This window comes from Macaca fascicularis, chromosome 20 (assembly GCF_037993035.2).
Source record: "Macaca fascicularis isolate 582-1 chromosome 20, T2T-MFA8v1.1".
In the NCBI taxonomy this organism is placed as follows: domain Eukaryota; kingdom Metazoa; phylum Chordata; class Mammalia; order Primates; family Cercopithecidae; genus Macaca; species Macaca fascicularis.
In genome coordinates this window covers 70907792-70927376 of record NC_088394.1, presented here as the reverse complement: position 1 = coordinate 70927376, position 19585 = coordinate 70907792, and the positions used below count along the sequence as shown (strand labels likewise).

Genomic DNA, 19585 nt, shown 5'->3' with positions numbered 1-19585 from the left:
GCACCCCCAAACGCGGGCTCACCTTTGAGAGGAGTCAGCAAGCAAGCCCGCAGGTCAGTCCGCAGGGTGTTCCGGACAAGATCTGTTCACTTCAAACCACGAGTCTATGCAGCTGGGGGGAGGGGGCCGCAAGGGAAACCACATTACCTGCTGCCCAGGCTGCTTTGAAGGGGCTCTTTCAAAGGGCCAGATTCCTGAGCAGGAGCTTCCTAAGTCTCTTCTGAAAGGACCCCAGAGAAACACAATCATGTCCCCAGACATGGCTACTTTCTCAAGCACGAAGAAGGGAGAACACCAAGATTAGTCTTGGCCCAGCCAGAGGCAGTGGTGGTGGGTACTGGCTCAGGGGGATCTGGTGCTGTAGGAAGGGGGAGAGTGGCCTTGAGAAGGACCAAAGCTTTCTGTGCACAGGGCCCAGGAGGATGGCAGCAGCCACCAGTGAGGTGAGAGCGGTGGACCCTGCAGGGCAGCTAGTCAGCTGTCTCTAAGACTCCAAGGACAGGGAAGTGGGAACAATGGCACGGCAGAAGGGCCATGGCTCTGGGCGCCAGGGTCCTGAAAGAGCTCCTTCCTGGGTCAAAAGAACAGCTGTGAGGCTCCCTCCCAGTGGGTGACCTCTTAGGAGAGCCCCAAGCTCTACCCTGCTCAGCCGTGATCAGCTGATAGCAGCATCTAGTCCTTACTGCAAGAGGCAGGAGGGGAGTCAGACCAGAGACAGTCAGCCCTGGTGTCCAGTGTTTACAGAGCAAGGCCCTCTGCATCAAAGAGGGAACAGAGATTGCCCCAAGACAGCTTCCTGATTTGTAAACCAACATCTGGGCATTTTCAAAGACAGGAACCAGACAGATAATTTGCATAATTCTCCCTGAGAGTCAAAGATTTCCTTTTCTGGTTCTGGTTAGTGCCTCCCTGGGACACAAGCAAGGCTCCGTGCTGGGAGCTAGACCAAGAATCTCTCCCAGGCCAGCCTTGAGCCTCCTCTGCACCAGCCATGCCGCGTGTCGTGCCTGGTTGTCATCCTGTGCAGCAGTGGCCCTGAGAGTCAGGCTTTGAAAGACCTGAGTGTCAGGAAGAAGCTCTGGGCTCAAGGATTCAGCAGGTGCTGGCGACAGGCAGCACAGTGTCCTCCTCTCTTGGGCAAGAGGATGCCTTCCTTCTGGCTGGAAACAAGGACCAGGCTCACACTGGAGCCTGAGGGTGAATCTGGGCCTGCTACTTACAACTGCTCCCAGTGCTGTGGCCCCACAGGAAATGGCTCTTCCTGCCTCCTGGCCCTCTAGGGAGAAGGTCAGTGCAAGGCAGTGGGCACACCCTCCGCCTGGCCTTCCTCGCACAGATTGATGTTCTCCCCCCGTGGAGCAGAGGGCCCGTAGAAGAAGAAGAGGCAGGGAGACAGACGGAGAACCAACCTTCCCGGTGGCATCCTAAGCTCCTCCAACCTGTGAGGCTCCACAGGCCTCCCCATCAGCTCCCACCACCTGAGTCCTCAAACCAGAGCACACCTCTGGCAACTCAGCTCTGCCCTGCGCTTGGGATGCTCGCACCTTCCCGCCGGCACAGTGGACACCTGTCTGACAGCCTCTGCTCTTACCCACTCGGAGCCAGAGGTTGGGGGAGAGATCATCCCATAACCAAAGGAAACAGAATGGCTGGAGATGGGGGTCTGCCCCTCTGGGAGGTGGGGTGCACTGAGCTACCCTGCCAAACCCTCCTACCTTTTGTGATAGATGCACAGGCAGGGCAGCCTGGCTATCGTGTCCCCCTGCAGCAGCTCCTCCAGGCAGATCACACACTCACCCGCATCTTTAGTCAGCACATCATCTGCAAGGGGGACAGGGGAGAGTGCAAGAGGGTTAGTCACCAGTGGACAGGTGGCACGGGGCAGGTGAGAGCCTAGGAACTAGGGAACTGCTAAGCTGCCCCAAGCTGTGCTCGGCTCTGCAGGGGACACAGAAACCCAAGAGGGACCTTGACTCTCACCATGGAGATAGATAATGCGTGGACACCACATGTTAATTACCCAAAGACAAAATGGGATTAATCCCAACATGCAATTAACCAAAAGCCTAGGTGACAGTGGACAAAAAAGGCTTGGAGAAGGGTAGACACGAAGCAGGGGCAACATGAGGCAAGCTGTTTCCCTCCACAGATGCTTTCCCTAAACACACACGCAGCTGGTGCGCTGATGTCTGGTTTAGAAAAATATGGTAATGGAGAGAGTGGTAGGAGGCAAGAATGAGAGGAAGAAACTGGTCCCCAAGAAAATCCTTGTGCATGGAGGTTCACAGCAGCGTTGTTCACAACAGCCCAAAGGTGGAAACAACCCAGTGTCTACCAGCTGTGCAACGGATCCACAGAGATGATGTATCCAGACGATGGAATACTACTCAGTCAGGAAAAGGAAGAACTGCCACATGCTACAACATGGATAAATGTCAAAAATATTACATAAAGTAAAAGAAACCACCTATTGTATGAACCCACTCATATGAAATGTCCAGAATAGATACATTCATAGAGAGAAAGGAGATTGGGATTGGGGACGGGGGAAACGGGGAGTGACTACTTAATGGGGAAGGGGTTTTCTTTCCCCCACCCTTTTATTTGAGGTGGAGTCTCACTTTGTTGCCCAGGCTGCAGTGTAGTGGCACTATCTCGGCTCACTGCAATCCCCGCCTCCTGGGTTCAAGTGATTCTTCTGTCTCAGCCTCCCAAGTACCTGGGATTACAGGCGCCCACCACTACGTCTGGCTCATTTTTGTATTTTTAGTAGAGATGGCTTTCACCATGTTGGCCGGGCTGGTCTTGAACTTCTGACCTTGTGATCTGCCCACCTTGGCCTCTCAAAGTGCTGGGATTAAGGCATGAGCCACCACGCCCGACCCATTTTTCCCCTTTTAAAAACTTTTTTGTGGTAAGACTAACATATGCTGTATCCTCCTTTTTTTTTTTTTTTTTTTTGAGACAGAGTCTCGCTTAGTCGCCCAGGCTGGAGTGCAGTGGCGCGATCTCGGCTCACTGCAAGCTCCGCCTCCCGGGTTCACGCCATTCTCCTGCCTCAGCCTCCCGAGTAGCTGGGACTACAGGCGCCCGCCGCCTCGCCCGGCTAATTTTTTGCATTTTTAGTAGAGACGGGGTTTCACAGTGTTAGCCAGGATGGTCTCGATCTCCTGACCTTGTGATCCGCCCGCCTCGGCCTCCCAAAGTGCTGGGATTACAGGCGTGAGCCACCGCGCCCGGCCGCTGTATCCTCTTAATAAATCTTCAAGTATACAATACAGTATTGTCAACTGTAGACACTATGTTGTACGGGAGATGTCTAGAACTTACTCATCTTGCATAACTAAAATGTTACACCCATTAATGCACCACTCCCCTCCCCCTCGCCCAGCCCCTGGCCGCCACTAGTTTTCTCCTCTCTGCTTCTATAAGTTTGACTATTTTAGCTACCTCATATAAGTGGAATCACATCAGAGGTTTTCTTGTGGGGCAATGAAGTGTTTGGAACCAGATAAAGATGGGGGTTGTGAATGTCCTAAATGCTATTAAATTGCACATATAAAAATGGTTAATTTTATGGTGAATTTCATCTCAATGTTTAAAAAGAAAGAAACAAAAATGACCCTGCTCACCATCCCAAAAAGAAGAAATGGAAGGAAGCTACTTGCACCTGTGGGAACCCAGTGGTTTTTATTAAGTCCTATGACATTCTGCGTGCCGGCGACAGTGAATAGTCGTGATCTTGGGATTCAAGCAGCTCACAGACTAGTAGGGATGCCGAACGAGGAGACCGAAAGGCACAGCGTGAGGACTTCCAGGACATCTTCTGACGCGCAGGCCCAGGGGCGAGGGAATGGAGAAAGAGGCCTCATCAGGCTGTTCCAGGAAGGCTTTGGAGAAGGCTGAGGATGGATGAGGCTGGGGTGGTGACGGGAGATTCTGGGCACAGGGAACAGCCTTGTGTTCTGCTGTGGTGACTGGGGCTGACAACAAGGAGTGCGCAGCAGCCCTGCGTGTGCCGATGGGGGCAGTGGGGCAAACAGCAGGTGCCTGCGCTAAGGGAGGGTGCCCAGAAGGAAAGCATGAGAAGGAAGGGACGGATTCTGAGTTGGGTGGGAGGAGGCCTGGCCAGCTGATGGAGACCTCCAGGAGGCTGCTGAAGCCTAGAGCTGAGGTTTGGAACAGAGACATGGGTGCCAGGCATGGATGTGGGATAAAGAGGCAGTCCGGGGAGAAAGTTCAGACCAAAATCCAAAGAAGGCAGAAGACAAACCCAGGCTGACATGAGAATTTGAAGGGCAGGTGAAAGAGGCGGCGTGAACAAAAGGCGACCCAGAAGTTCTCCACGCCACAGGGGAAATATCAGGAGAGCGGTGTCTCGGCTGTGAAGAAGGCAGAGCTTGTGGCAGGATCCCTTCTCCATCACTAAAGGAGCTTAACTGCCCGAACACTGCCAATGACAAACACGTGTGCGTGTTTTCCTTTGAGCCTCACCATATTCCAAGCTGGGCAGGTCACCCGGTGTTATTCTCATTTTGCGAATGAGGATCCGGAAGCCCAAGGAAGTCACACACCTCATGAGAGGGTTCGCAGATGGTGGGGCTGGGACTGGGACCCTCTGCTTGAGAGGCCTTCTCATTGCTGTTTCTTTGTGTTCTCTTATTATTTCGGTGGAAAGGCAAACACCTGGGGCCCATAAAATGAAGATTCTTCAAGGCCCAGAAGCCTATGGCTTCCACTCCTCAAAGCCCCCTACCAGGAACCCCAAGGAAAAAGCATAAAATGGAACCGATTCGATCTTTAAGTCCCCAGGCACATGAGTTGCGAGAGAAGTCACTCGCTTCCTGGCCACCAGGACAACTTGTGGTCATTTTCTGTCTGGAACACCTGGCTAGCCTGAGGGCCCGCCTGAAAGGGCGACACAAACTGAGAAGGGGGATGGCACAGAGTCTGCTGCTGGAGTGTCTGTCCCCTCAGACTCCAAACATGGCAAGTAGTGGATGAACACATGGGCGTGATCCCCCTGCTTGAAAGCACTAGCTACCATACATATTCAAATGCGTGTGTAGGCACAGATCAACGTCTGGAAGGATGCACACACTTTCATAGTGGTAGAGGAAAGGAGGACCTGGAGAAAAATCCTTTTATGTACTTCTGTAGTGTTCGAATGTGCACTACTTTATTTTTTTCTTTTTTTCTATTTTTTTTTTTTTTGAGACGGAGTCTTGCTCTGTCACCCAGGCTGGAATGCAGTGGTGCGATCTCGGCTCACTGCAAGCTCTGCCTCCCGGGTTCACGCCATTCTCCTGCCTAAGCCTCCCAAGTAGCTGGTATTACAGGCGCCCGCCACCACGCCCGGCTAATTATTTGTATTTTTGGTAGAGACGGGGTTTCACCGTGTTAGCCAGGATGGTCTCAATCTCCTGACCTCGTGATCCACCCGCCTCGGCCTCCCAACGTGCTGGGATTACAGGTGTGAGCCACTGCGCCCGGCCTCGAATGTGCACTACTTTAGTTAAAAACCCCGACAGGGAAGCATACTGGTGTTTGCATTTTACTATGAAATGCATCAGAAGGATAAGATGGGTTGGTGGATGGATAAACGGGTCTAGTACACTGCAGACTCCAGGTGGTGCCTGTGTTGTCTAACAGGGGTGTTCTCGTTTTTTTTGAGACGGAGTCTCGCTCTGTCGCCCAGGCTGGAGTGCAGTGGCCGGATCTCAGCTCACTGCAAGCTCTGTCTCCCGGGTTCAAGCGTTTCTCCTGCCTCAACCACCTGAGTACCTGGGACTACAGGTGTGCGCCACCATGCCCGGGTAATTTTTGTATTTTTAGTACAGACGGGGTTTCACCATGTTGGCCAGGATGGTCTTGATCTCTTGACCTCATGACCCACCTACCTTGGCCTCCCAAAGTGCTGGGATTACAGGTGTGAGCCATCATGCCCCAGCAATAGGGGTGTTCTTTACACACTTTCAACTTTGCTGTACACCGGGTGCAGTGGTTCACGCCTGTAATCACAGCATTCTGGGACGCTGAGGCAGATGGATCACCTGAAGTCAGGAGTTTGAGACCAGTGCGGCCAACATGGTGAAAGCCTGTCTCTACCAAAAAAACAAAAATTAGGCAGGCATGGTGGCACGCACCTGTAGTCCCAGCTACTTGGGAGGCTGAGGCAGGAGAATCATTTGAACATGGGAGGCAGAGGTTGCAGTGAGCCAAGATTGTGCCACTGCACTCCATCCTGGGTGACAGAATGAGACTGTCTCAAAAAACATAAAAACTTTGCTGTGTGTTTGACATTCTTCATAATAAAACAGAGGGAAAAACCTCAACATAGATGGGAGGAAAAACGGCATAGCTTAGTGAGGACAGAGTCATCCTGCTGACATTCTTGGACCTGTATTCCCTACTCTCTTTGTCTTGGGCACCTCATCTATGACATGAGTGTATGGGCTACAGCCCTTAGTTTCCTCTAAAGCATTCCTTCCCCTCCATACTTAAGGAGGATTTCCTGGGAACACAGCAATTACTGATTCCGAAGTAGTTTCCCTTTGCATTTTCTCCTACTGATTAGTAACTCCACTGTGAGCCGAAGGGACTAGCTAGAATTATCTGCGTCCCATACAGCTTCCCACACCAGGTGTATTCTCTCCCCATCTGTGTCAGCTCCAGGAGGGCACAGGCGGTCTCCCTCATCGCCCCGCAGGAGGTGATGGATTCAGGGAAGGGACAGGCAGGTATGAGGATAAGGCTTAGGCGCTGTATAACAAGACTGTACTTCACTCTCCTTTCTTTTTGCACTGAACCTCACTGGTGGAAAGGGAAGGGGAAGGGGAAGGGGAAAGGCAGGGGGCACGAGGGCGATTCTTCTTGTCCTGGGACAGAAGGCCTGTGCACTAAAGGACTCGGACTTGAGCACAGGAAGGTTAGAGGCAGCTTTTCCTCACCACTCCACAAGGCGGTTTTATGCAGTGCAGTGTTGTGCCTTACCAGCTGGCCTGAGTCTGCGGCACTGGTGGGAAGAACTAAAATGTGCAGGCACCCCATGCAGGCTGGCACATGGCAGGGAGCACATTTCACTGGGACCAAGAGCCACTGGCTGCAAAAGGCCACCTGGAGGTTCCTGGCAATAGGGAGGAGTCGTGGGCTTCCACTCAGACTGCATGGGGAAGCCAGCAGTGCCCACACAGAGCCCAGTGCCCAGGGAGCAGCATTCTTCCATGGCAGAAGGCAGGAGGCACACAAACCCAGCAAGAGGTTGGAGTGGGCCGAGTACAACTTCCTGTCCCCACCCCTGGGGCTGTGGGAGTTAGTGGCCTCCGGATGTCCCCGGGATCCTAGCAGGGAAGTGGAAATGGCTGAAGCTGATGCTTGACTATCAACTGGTTCCTACAAGACTTCCAGACGCATCTGATGCGAACCTGCTGCCCGCAGTCAGAGAAAAGCCATGGCGGCGGCCTTGCAGCACAAAATCTAGGCTCCTGGCCCACACAAACTGAGACTCTGTGGCAGATGGAGTCAAATGTCCCCTGGTATCTCCAGGCCCCCAGAGAAGGAGTTCAACAAATGCTGCCGGATGGTCATGCGCGGTGGCTCACACCTGAAATCCCAGCACTTTGGGAGGCTGAGGCGGGTGGATCACGAGGTCAGGAGATCGAGATCATCCTGGCTAATACGGTGAAACCCCATTGCTACTAAAAAATACAAGAAAAAATTAGTCGGGCGTGGTGGCGGGTACCTGTAGTCCCAGCTACTCGGGAGGCTGAGGCAGGAGAATGGCGTGAACCCGGGAGGCAGAGCTTGCAGTGAGCCGAGATTGCACCACTGCACTCCAGCCTGGGTGACTGAGTGAGACTGTGTCTCAAAAAAATAAAAAATTAAAAAAAAAATTAAACAAACAAACAAAAAACCAAATGCTGCCGGATAAGAACACAGGAACAAAGCCAAACGTTCTGCCATTTGGGTTCTGCCCTTTTCTTACTAGCTCTCAAGCACCTCCCAAGTTTCCTGACACCACTGTACAACACCAGCCAATGTCACTGCCCAAGGGGGAGCTTGGAAGTGTGTTTGGCCTGGCCGGGGATGGTGCCAGTGCCTGTCCCTCTAACCAGACCAGGGAACCAAACCAGAATGGCAGGCACAGCCCTAGAGCCAAAACAGGAGGGAGGGATGATGCCTGTGATGGGCTGGGGGTGGGAGGCGGTGGCATCTTCTGCTCCCTCCTTGGGATCCAGGCACGGTGCTTCTGACAGCTGCTATTTGTCAAAGCAAAGATATCCAGGAGGAGGAGAAAAACAGCCTTACTTCTCTGAGCCAGCTATATGCAGGTAACTCCCCAGACACACAGATCATGACTCCTAAAACCCCTGTGGGGATCTCCGGATAAGCTCATGCAGCTGCTAAGTGTTGATGACTCCCAAGCCCAAGTTTCTGCCACCCAGTGACCGGCCCCTTTTCCTTAAAAGACCAGTCCATAAGGGTGTCTTCCCTCAGGGCTGGAAAACACCACCCATCTCACAGGCACTTCACTCACATCTCCCCCTTTCTGTGAAGTGTGTGCAGGGGGCCCAAGGTGGATGCAGGAACCTGGTCACTGAGTGAACAGACCAGACAGGACAGACACACACCTGCCCTCCACCACACCAGGCTTGAGTGTCCTGCGGAGAGCTCTGGCAACACATCCTCAAGAGACCCTGGAGCTGCTAGAAGTATGGAGGGATGAGGCTCACACAGCTGCAGACACAGGTCTGCGCCTGGCTGGGAGGGAAAGCTCGTGCAGCTCCGAGGCAGCAGCTGAATGCAGGAACATACCTCTCCATCTCCACTTGGGCCTGGTGGACATTACGGGCCCACAGAGAAGGAAGGTGGGAGTCAGAGGGGAAACCCCTAGCAAATGACGCAGAGGCTCAGGTTCCGCCCTCTGGCCTCATTTCCAGCCTAGGTTCGGTGGAGTGCCTGGTCCTGCCGCCTCTTCAGCATGCAGAGCTGCTGGCCCAGTCTGCCAAGGACAGGACAGGGCAGTGCCACCCATGCCAGGCCTTGTCAGCTCCCCTTTTGGGAAATCTGGGGGGCTGTGCTCTTCAGGCAACGGGGTGACCTTGAGCAGAGAGCATGGCCTACTAGCAGCGGCCCATCCAACTCCCCAGGCCTTTGAAGTGCAATACAATTGTTTTGGTGAGCTAGGTCACCTGCAATGAGGATAGTGGGGACAGCCAACTAAAGCTCAGGCCTGGAGTGCTTCATACTTTCCTACTGAGGCCACCACAGCTCCCTCCCACAGTCCCCTTTCCTGTAGCCACCTGTTTCTGGTTTCCCCACTTGTGTCAGCGCCCCGCAGGCCTGCCCTCATCGCTTTCGCTCCTCATGCACCCAGCAGTGGCCAGTCTGGCGGTTGGTGCAGCTGGTCAGCAACAACTGGACACCTTGGGTGAGCGGTCGCCTGCCCCTCCCTGCCCTCCTGTAGGAGGAGTAACAGGACAGACACCTCCGCGGTCTGACTCCAGCCTGTCCAGCCTGATTCCAGCCCGTATAGCATCTAACAATGGCTCTGGGCAGTGCCCCAAGCAAGGCTGGGCAAACTCCTCAGCCAGCACCCAGTTTCCCCAGGCAGGGAAAGGGTAGGGTGCTTTCATCCTGACCACAGGGTCTCTGAGAGGAGGAGACACGGGACAAAGAAGTGTCTGCAGGCACAGGGCAGGCTACAGCCGGAGCCATTTCTGCTTTTCCAGGAAGCCAGATCCTCTCACATTTTTATTTTATATTTTATTTTTTGAGACAGGGTCAAACTCTGCTGCCTAGGCTGGAGTGCAGTGGCGTGATCAAGCCCGCTGCTGCCTCGATCTCCTGGGCTCAAGTGGTCCTCTCACCTCGGCCTCCTGAGTAGCTGGGACTATAGGCGCTTGCCACCATGTCAGACAAAATTTTTATTTTTAGTAAATGGGGTCTCACTATGTTGCCCAGGCTGGTTTCAAATTCCTGAGCTCAAGCAATCTTGGCTTCCCAAAGTGTTGGGATGACAGGCGTGAGCCACTGCACCCGGCCTCCTTTGACTTTAAAAGATAGCTTGTGTGACATTTAGCATCTCAAGAGCCTTGAAGATGGGGGCAATGGCCTTTGGCAGAGGGGAGGAAGAGGGCATCATGACTTAAGAAGCTGGGCATGGGCTTCCGCCCCCCAGAACACAGCTGAAGGGAGCTCTCCTTGGTGCTGCTGGCAAATGAACCTGCCGCCCCCCAGATTCTCCCTAGGCCGAGGACCCCTAAGCTTTCAGTTAACAGTCGGTCATCTGCACGACTCCACAGGATTACGATGCTCTTCCATTCAGAGCATCGTCAGTCAGACCCCCATCTCCACGCTTGTTCTGCTAGCCCAGAGACTCAGGGTAAAAATGTGAGTGCGTATTCTTTAGGGCACGGTCCCTCACTCTCAGAGTCACAAACAGAGATGTTAGAAAGGGAGAGAAATTAAAAGACCCATTCGGGTTGATCCATCTTACCCACAAAAAAGAACCAACAAACCCCCTCCCTTCTATACATTATCCTCACCTTCCAGGAAGGCACTTAGGAGGACGGGGGTTTAACGTTCAGTGCTCTGGGGTCGAGCACTGACCCCAGAGCACTGCCCTTCCCTGCCCCTCCAGCAGGGGCTCAGCACATTCCCAAACCTCCCCAGCCAGGTGCCTGTCCTCAGAGCATCAGGCACTGGCTAAACCAGTTAAACTAGTCTTGCCTTTCGTAAGTTGTGTTTTTTCTAAGCTGGCAGGCAGCTACTGGAGGCCTTCCAACCCACCACTCAGGCCAACCCTCATAATAAGAAAAATACTACTTTCTATCTGCCTCATTTAGGAGGTTTCTACTTTTTTCCTTTGGTGGTTAACTAAATTTCATCTTATATAACCATCATAAATTTTCTAAAAATTTCCGCAATTGGTGCCAACAACCACAGAAAGTGTGTGTGTAAATGGGAAGTCTTCAGGGGAGTGACCAGGAGTTCTAGTGAATCTTCATAAGAAATCTCTTCACTCTCTAAGAAAGCCCCACCTCACCTCCTTTCCAGAAAGATTCCAAGAACTCACACCTCTGACTCTGAAGTCTTTTTTTAAATTAGAAAAGGTAACATGCAGCAGGTGAGGGTGGGATGATGACAAATCACGGAGAAAACATCGGAGCTCCTGAACCTTGGCCCACGGTCTGTGCTCCCTCTGAGCTGGAGCAGGCCCTGGGCGTGCCTGGGGATGCCCACTCCACACACACCCCCGGAAGCAAATGCTCTCTTCTTACCTGGAAGGTTTAGGGTCTTCAGAGAAGACAAAGACTGAACATGAGGAGTCCATACCACATGAACAGTGTCCACAGAGGGCCGGACCATTGTTTCTGAACAAAGCACTTCACCACCTTGAGACAAAGTCCACTGGAAGGACTGGAGACAACCGGCCTCTCTTTGCCTTCAGTGGTAAAGGACTGGCTTTTGCAAAAAAGATCCTTAGGTGTAAAGCCTCTAGTTTACACGCACACACACACACACACACGTACACATACAGAGACACACACACCCTTGAGGAGGTGGCCTGCTTCTCAATTCCAGGACAAAGGAAAAACTAGAACCAGAACCAGAGGAGCAGTGGTCATGCCTCAGGCTGGCTGGCCAACCTCCCCTTCCTCTAAGGGGGCCCCGGCTCCCAGTGTGGTTTCTGTAGCCTTGGGTGAGGCTGCCGGTGGTGGGGTGTAGGGGGGTGAACCAACAGCACCAGGCACTCAAGTGCTGATACAGAGGGGGACATGGGGACACATGGTGGCGTCCCAGGCAGTTCTCTGGCAGAGGAGCTGGAGAGGCTCACCTTCCCTGTTCTCTACAGGGCAGTGGGGGTAACTCTGCATTTGGGGCATGGGGGCCCAAGAGCACTCTGTCCTCCACGGCTGCGCTTGCAAAGTTCTTGCTGAGAACCAGGTTTTCTCAGGCTGAGCCCCTCTGAGGCTTCTTTGTATTCTTCCTACAACAAACGCAGTGTCTACAGAGAACGCCCTAGCAACCCACAGGACAAACGGAGGACTTCATGAGGTCTCCACACATGTGGGAAAGAAGTGAATAGGGTTTTTGAGGCCGTGGCTGGGGAGGGCTGTGAGACGCAGGGAAGGCTCCTCTCCCTCCCTGGTCCCAGGCGGAGACGGCAAACAGGGACAAAGCCGAGCCTGAGCGTCCTGACAGCATGCACGCGACAGGACTGACGCGAAGCCTGAAGCACATGTGACAACAGACTTAGAGGCTCAGCAGCAGTCAGCCCAGGAGAAAGGAGGGGCTGTCCCCTGGGGAGGAAAGGGGCTTCCCAGACCACAGCTATGATGCCCAGGGGAGGGCCGTGCTGGTCCTCCCACCTGAGCATGGGCTAACAGACGCATAGAGCTGAGCCACGTGGGTAATATGCCCACCTGCATCCAGAGTCTTTTGGCTGAACAAGTAATTAAAAGAGAAGTTTTCAGGAGACCCGAGTGGATGCCATTAGTCAGTTACCTCCCAGGAGATGCTCTGAGACCATGATCCCTCCTAGGCTCATGCTTTGTAGGGGAAAGAGCCTTCTGGGAGTGAAGAGGCTGCAGGGCAGAGAAGAGTCTCCCCAGGAAACATTCTTGCCGGGCTGGTTGCAAGTCATCCAGTCCTCAGATGCTCTCGGAAATCCAAGAACTCTTTTTCCAACCACTACTATGACTTGAATCTGGGAAGGTGGGCCAGGACCGGGGTTGGAGCGCACTCAGGTCCACTGCCTGTTCTAGTGGAAGACGCCGTTTTCTGATGAACATGGTTTGGAGACCAGACTAAACACTAAGCATGGAAAACCAAGGGTCAGCCATGGCATGGGCTGAGCAGCACTGAGCAGAAGTCTGTGGGCTCTGGAAAACTGCAAAAAGAAACCTATAGAAGGTCTCACATCTTTCATGGCAGCTATAACTTCCCAAGCACTGACCATGTGCCAGACTCTGTACCAAAGAGCTTCATGTGCCATCTCTTACCCAGTTCTGACAATCCTATGAACCAAGTATTGCTATCCACATTTTACAGACCAGAAAACTGAGGCTCCGCTAAGCTGAGATTGTAGACAGTGAGTGTACACTGCAAGACTGTAGACAGTGAGTGGTAGAGGGAGATTCGAACTCACATCAGCTGAACTCCAAAGTCTTATGCACAGCATGCTAGGCAGATGTTGACAGTCATTTTGTTCCCCAGAGGCGTCCTGTTAGGTTAACTTGGGTGTTTTGAAATCCCCTGCCCTCAGGATCCTACCCACTGCGGTATTCGCTGTTCAGCTCTGAGGCAGCCTCCAAGGTAGGAGGCAACATGGCCGGGGTGGAGCAGCAAGGTGGCCCATCCGCATTTTCAATCCCCAGAACATCTCTACGTCACACATACTCCCCGTCAAGCTCTCTGGTGTGGAGTCATAGGACTAAATCAGGTGTTCGTCTGAGTTCGAACATGACAATGAGATGACCAGCCTCCCGGCACTCTGTACATGCCACCAGCACATAGCACCCACCTCCCCAAGGAGGGTGGGTGCTTGCTCTGGGCCCCTCCTCTGAGCCGTGGAGGACATCTGGCTGTCTTGGGGCCTTCCACAGTCAAGTGTGTGACGGGTGAAGGAATGGCTGCATCTCCCAGCCAAAGTCCTCAGAACTGAGTTGCAGAGAGGCAGGGGACTAACTGAGCAACCTGAGAGCCTTCCCAGGCCTCGGACCTGACCCCTGGGCCTTCCTTCCTTGTCCTGCTCCTCTTCCTCTCTGACTTGAGCAGCAAGGCTCCCTGAACAGTCCACTTCCTCACCACCACTCAAGGACACCTGCCAGAGGGCAGGGTGAAAATACGGCCCAGAGCCACCCTCGACTGGAGGCTCCCCCCAGAACTGGCCGGCTCCCCCGATGGATGCTCTGGAGGCTGGTGAGGCAAGCCAAGCCCTTACCGTTGTAGGAGAGGCGAGGTTTGCTCAAACACATTATAAAGTGCATTTCCATCTCGTCAGAAGCCACAGACTTGGAGCAAATGGGGCACTTGAAACCTGCAAGAGAGGAGAACGGGATGAAATGTTTTCTCCAGATCCAGTACATCCACAGTACATGTGGACACTCTCGAATGACAGCTGTGTGGGCTCAGGGTCAATGTAGAGGATGACCATTGGAACAGACCCTAGATCTGTCCTCCTTCAAGGACTCATTTGAGCATTTGCCTTTTTTTGTTCTTTTTTTGAGACGAAGTCTCACTCTGTCGCCCAGGCTGGAGTGCAGTGGCACAATCTCAGTTCACTGCAACCTCCGCCTCCCGGGTTCAAGTGATTCTCCTGCCTCAGCCTCCCAAGTAGCTGGGATTACAGGTGTCCGCCACGATGCCTGGCTAATTTTTATATTTTTAGTAGAGATGGGGTTTCGCTATGTCGGCCAGGCTAGTCTTGAACTCCTGACATCAGGTGATTCGCCTGCCTCAGCCTCCCAAAGTGCTGAGATTACAGGCGTGAACCACCGTGCCCAGTGGCATTTGCCGTTTTGATTGCAGCCTTTGACTGACTACCAGCTTTCACTAGGGCTCTCCCTGCCTTATGTCCCTCATTAAGGTTTAACCAAGGTCACTGACACCTGACTTGAATTTTATTTGCTTTAGACCCTTTCTCAGAGGGGTCTGGTGGACAATGGGGTAGGGAGGCATCAAACTAAGGCACCTGGAAACTCAGCCTTTGCATAACAGTTTAACATCCTTCTGCCTCACAGCCTTTCAGCCACTTGGTTGGATCACCCTGGGAGGAATCTCATCCCTCACCCAGCTCCCAGCCTCGGCCGCCCATGCCAGGTAGCACCTCTCTCCCTCACTCACAGCCCCCTCTGCCTCCCTTGTGGCTTAAGGCCACTGTCCTTTGAGATGTGTGTGAGCTGAGGGGTGGCCCTCCAAAGTGCTCCCAGATGCCACACGAGCCTTAGCCAAATGCCACCAAGAGTAACAGCTATTTCATGGTACCAGGCCAGTATCGGGTATTGTGATCCTGCCGTTTCATTCCCAAGGCAGTATGAACTGCTTACACATCCAAAGAGTTTCAAATGATACAGAATTGTACCCATACTGGAGAATTTTGGTTGAGAATCTTCCGAGTTGAACTCTGTTAAGCAAACCTAATCCCTTGATCCATTTTTCCATACAACACAGATGAATTATTTCTAATATTTTCCATTCTACTTTCATTGAAATGATTTTCAAATGGATCAATTCTTTTCCATATAAATTCTATCAAAAAGATCTGTTGCCACTGAAATATTATTTGTCTGCATTAAATTGTGCACATCACAGCTTCTCCCTTTTGTGACTGTGATTCCTGACCGCCCAGCCTGGACTTCCTTATGTGGCACATCTAACAATAGCTGACCCTTGAACAACATGGGCTAGAATGGCGGGGCTCCACTTCCATGTGGATTCTCTATCGCCTCTGCCACCCTGAGACACAAGACCAACCCCTCCTCCTCCTCCTATTCCTCAGCCTACTCAATGTGAAGACGATGAAGACCTTTATGATGATCCACTTCCAGTTAACGAACAGTAAATATATTTTCTCTTCCTTATATATATTTTTAAATGTTATTAAAATTTTTTAAATATTACAGATGGGGTCTCGCTGTGTTGCCTAGGCTGGTCTTGAACCCCTGGGCTCAAACAGTCTCCTGGCCTCAGCCTTCCAAAGTGCTAGGATTACAACAGGTGTTAGCCACCGTGCCTGGCCACTTCCTTATCATTTCCTTAATAACATTTTATTTTCACTCTCTTTATTGTAATACAGTATATAATACATTTATAACATACAAAATCCATCTTCATCGACTGTTTATGTTATTGGTAAGGCTTCTGGTCAACAGCAGGCTATTAGTAGTTAAGTTGTGGGGGAGTCCAAAGTTATACACAGGGCTGGGTGTGGTGGTGCACGCCTGTAATTCCAGTACTCTGGGAGGCTGAGGCGGGCAGACTGCTTCAGCTTAGGAGTTTGAGACTAGCCTAGGCAACATGGCGAAAGCCTGTCTCTACAAAAATTACAAAAAAAAAAAAATTAGCCGGGAGTGGTGGTGTGTACCTGTAATCCTAGGTACTTGGAAGGCTGAGGTGGGAGAATTGCTTGAGCCCAGGAGGTCAAAGCTGCAGTGAGCCATGTTCTTGCCACTGCACTCCAGCCTAGGGGACAGAGCAAGACCCTGCCTCAAAAAAAAAAAAAAAAAAAAAAAAAAAGAAAAAGTTATATGCAGATTTTTGACTGTGTAGGAGTCAGAGCCCCCCACGTAGTTCAAGAGTTCACTGTACTGTCGTAAAGACTGGACTCGTGTGTTCATTTTTCGTCAAATTTTCCATATGCAGTTGTTTTTTTTTTGTTTGTTTGTTTTTTTTGAGACGGAGTCTCGCTGTGTCTCCCAGGCTGGAGTGCAGTGGCGTGATCTCGGCTCACTGCAAGCTCCGCCTCCCGGGTTCACGCCATTCTCCCGCCTCAGCCTCCCAAGTTGCTGAGACTACAGGCGCCCGCCACCACGCCCGGCTAGTTTTTTGTATTTTTAGTAGAGACGGGGTTTCACCATGTTAGCCAGGATAGTCTCGATCTCCTGACCTCGTGATCCACCCGCCTCGGCCTCCCAAAGTGCTGGGATTACAGGCTTGAGCCACCGCGCCCGGCCCTCCACATGCAGTTTTAATTCACACTAGTGATAACCATCTACAACATTTCTCTTCTTTTCTTTTCTTTTCTTTTTTTTTGAGATGGAGTCTCACTCTGCAGCCCAGGTTGGAGTGCAGTGGCACGATCTCCACTCACTGCAACCTCTGCCTGCAGGGTTCAAGAGATTCTCTCACCTCAGCCTCCCGAGTAGCTGGGATTACAGGTGAGTGCCACCATGCCCGGCTAATTTTTGTATTTTTAGCAGAGATGGGGTTTCGCCGCATTGGCTAGACTGATCTCAAACGCCTGACCTCAGGTGATCTACTTGCCTGAGCTTCCCAAAGTGCTAGGATTACAGGCATGAGTCATCCAACGTTTCTTTTTTTTTTTTTTTTTTTGCGATGGAGTCTTGCTCTGTCGCCCAGGCTGGAGTGCAGTGGCCGGATCTCAGCTCACTGCAAGCTCCGCCTCCCGGGTTTACGCCATTCTCCTGCCTCAGCCTCCCAAGTAGCTGGGACTACAGGCACCCGCCACCTTGCCCGGCTAGTTTTTTTGTATTTTTTAGTAGAGACGGGGTTTCACCGGGTTAGCCAGGATGGTCTCGATCTCCTGACCTTGTGATCCACCCGTCTCGGCCTCCCAAAGTGCTGGGATTACAGGCTTGAGCCACCGCGCCCGGCCCATCCAACGTTTCTTATGAAACAGATAAAAGGCTGAATGTGGCCGGGCACGGTGTCTCACGCCTGTAATCCCAGCACTTTAGGAGGGCAAGGCGGGGAGATCACTTGAGCTCAGGAGTTCAAGACTAGACTGAGCAACATAGTGAAACCCTGCCTCTACAATTAAAAAAAAATAATAAAATAATAAATTTTTATTTAATTGGGTGCCTAACTCTGCATGAAAAGCCGTGACTCTGGTGGCCCAGGGTGCTAAGAGACGGGAGGCTAACTGATGCACCACTTTGCTTAGAGTCCTCTCCAAATCTTTTTTTTTTTTTCCCCTTCATTGGCAGTGCTTTGAACTATGCGACCAGGCAGAAAATTCAGGGCCTGGTTAACTACAAAGTGGACACTTGACTCCATGGCACACCTCTTTCCTCAGAGATTCTTAGCATATAAGCATCTCAGCTAAAAAGTCTTGGAAATGCTACCAATCCAAGGACTTTGGCGGACCTCTGGGAAAGGGCTGTATTTCTAACCTCTGGGTGGTTACAAATCCATCAGTAATAAAGCTAGAAGACCAGGCCTAGTGTGGTGGCTCATGCCTGTAATCCCAGCATTTTGAGAGACTGTGATGGGAGGATCGCTTAAACTCAGGAGTTTGAGACCTGCTCGGGCTACACAGTGAGACCCCGTTCTCCACAAAAAGGACACAACAACAACAACAAACCCCAGAAGAAAGTAAAGAAAGGAGGGGAATTCCATCCAGTTTTCTTGCACAGCTGGATCTAAACACACCAGGCTGATTATTTTCTAACTCAGTTTAGAAATATGCAGATCCAGGGTCACAGCTCGATGGGGTGGTCTCACAGACGGAAGATGCTTTTCCGATCCAGCCTAAGTCCCTCTACAGTCACACGGGGTTTTTGTCAACCCCAAAGACCAAGGTTTTGCAACCCGTTAAATAACTAAAGGATACCTGCACTTTACCCTGGGAAGGTGGCACCTGCCTGCAGGCTGAGGCTGTGGGAGGAGAGGAGGGATGTGGTCTAGGACAGGCCCTCTGCCTCCAGGCCCTGACACTCTCACTGCGTAGCGTTCAAGTGACCTGTGACTAAGAACAAAACTACACCTCACGGGTACTCACATTTCTGAGAACTCAGAACAGATTCAAGGTTATCCCTATAATAGCATCATTTACTCCCCTGTATTCCAGCGTGATTCCTTGAGTGCAGGAGCGGGGTTAAGTTACAGCTAAGGTGCTAGGAAGTAGGCCACCCAACAAGAAGGTCTATAAAGGAATGTCACCAGACACTCATGTCCTAGAAAAAAAGGGCTGAGACTCACATGTTTAGAGTAATCCCCTCACTGCCCAGATGAGGGAAGGGGCCCTGGTGAAGGCCTCTGAGTAGCACACTGTCACACAACTGAGGAGGTGCAGCTGAGACTAGCCTCAGGGTTCTGTGCTTCAAATCTAAAGTCCTTTCCATCAGGGTAGGGAGAGTTGGTCATAGGGTTTTAAGAATGAGGTAGGTTGGGAAATATTAGCTGGAGAGGAAGCACCACTGGTGTAGGAAGAGGCCTACACTTTAACTAAAACAGGGTTAGTAACACCAGTATCTACTACCTCTGGTGTTTCTGTTTTGTTTTATTTTGGCATAGCTCAAGAAATAACTCTGGGTTGGGCATGGTGGTTCACACCTGTAATACCAGCATTGTGGGAGGCCATGGTGGAAGGATCACTTTAGCCCAGGGGTTTGAGATCTGCCTGGGCAACATAGGGAGACTCTGTCTCTATTAAAAAAAAAATTTTTTTTTAAATTAGCTGGGTGTGATGGTGCAACGCCTCTAGTCCCAGCTACTTGGGAGGCTGAGGCAGGAGGATTGCTTGAGCCTAGGAGGTTGAGGCTGCAGTGAGCCATGATCATGCCACTACACTCCAGCCTGGCCAACACAGTGAGACCTTGTCTTAACAAAAAACAAAAATGAATAAGTTGGTGTCTATTACACGAGTGGGAAATTGCATGACGACCTGGCTTTGCCATCCTCAAGACCATGGCAAGGGCACACTGGCCACGGGCTATGCAGAGTCCACTAGGGGGTGGCCAGCAGCCCCATCTCTGCTGGGTGCCATCAGCGTTTCCTTTGAACTTCTCGAGCACTGTGCACTGTGACTGGCACTTGCCACACTGCCAACTGGAAACCAACAGTCTCTCTTTAACCTCTGCAGCACCTACTCTTGCATATGATAATAATAGTTTATGTT

At 51.8% G+C, this 19585-nt stretch overlaps 1 protein-coding gene across 13 annotated transcripts in view; it reads right to left on the bottom strand.

Moving 5' to 3' along the window:
• The window catches only part of ZNRF1 (zinc and ring finger 1), a 111506-nt gene that overhangs the window by 4136 nt on the left and 87785 nt on the right, over positions 1-19585 (bottom strand). For 12 of the 13 annotated variants that reach the window (XR_012429156.1, XR_012429155.1, XR_012429153.1 and 9 more), the window contains 3 exons: positions 13949-14044; positions 1716-1821; positions 23-112 (listed from right to left, as the gene is read on the bottom strand). Coding sequence is in view for 8 of the 13 variants with exons in the window: in XM_005592555.5 (XP_005592612.1) it covers positions 55-112; positions 1716-1821; positions 13949-14044 (260 nt within the window). In the remaining 5 variants the exon portion in view is untranslated. The remainder of the gene's footprint in view (positions 1-22; positions 113-1715; positions 1822-13948; positions 14045-19585) is intronic. The other variant, XM_045381923.2, reaches the window with a different exon arrangement.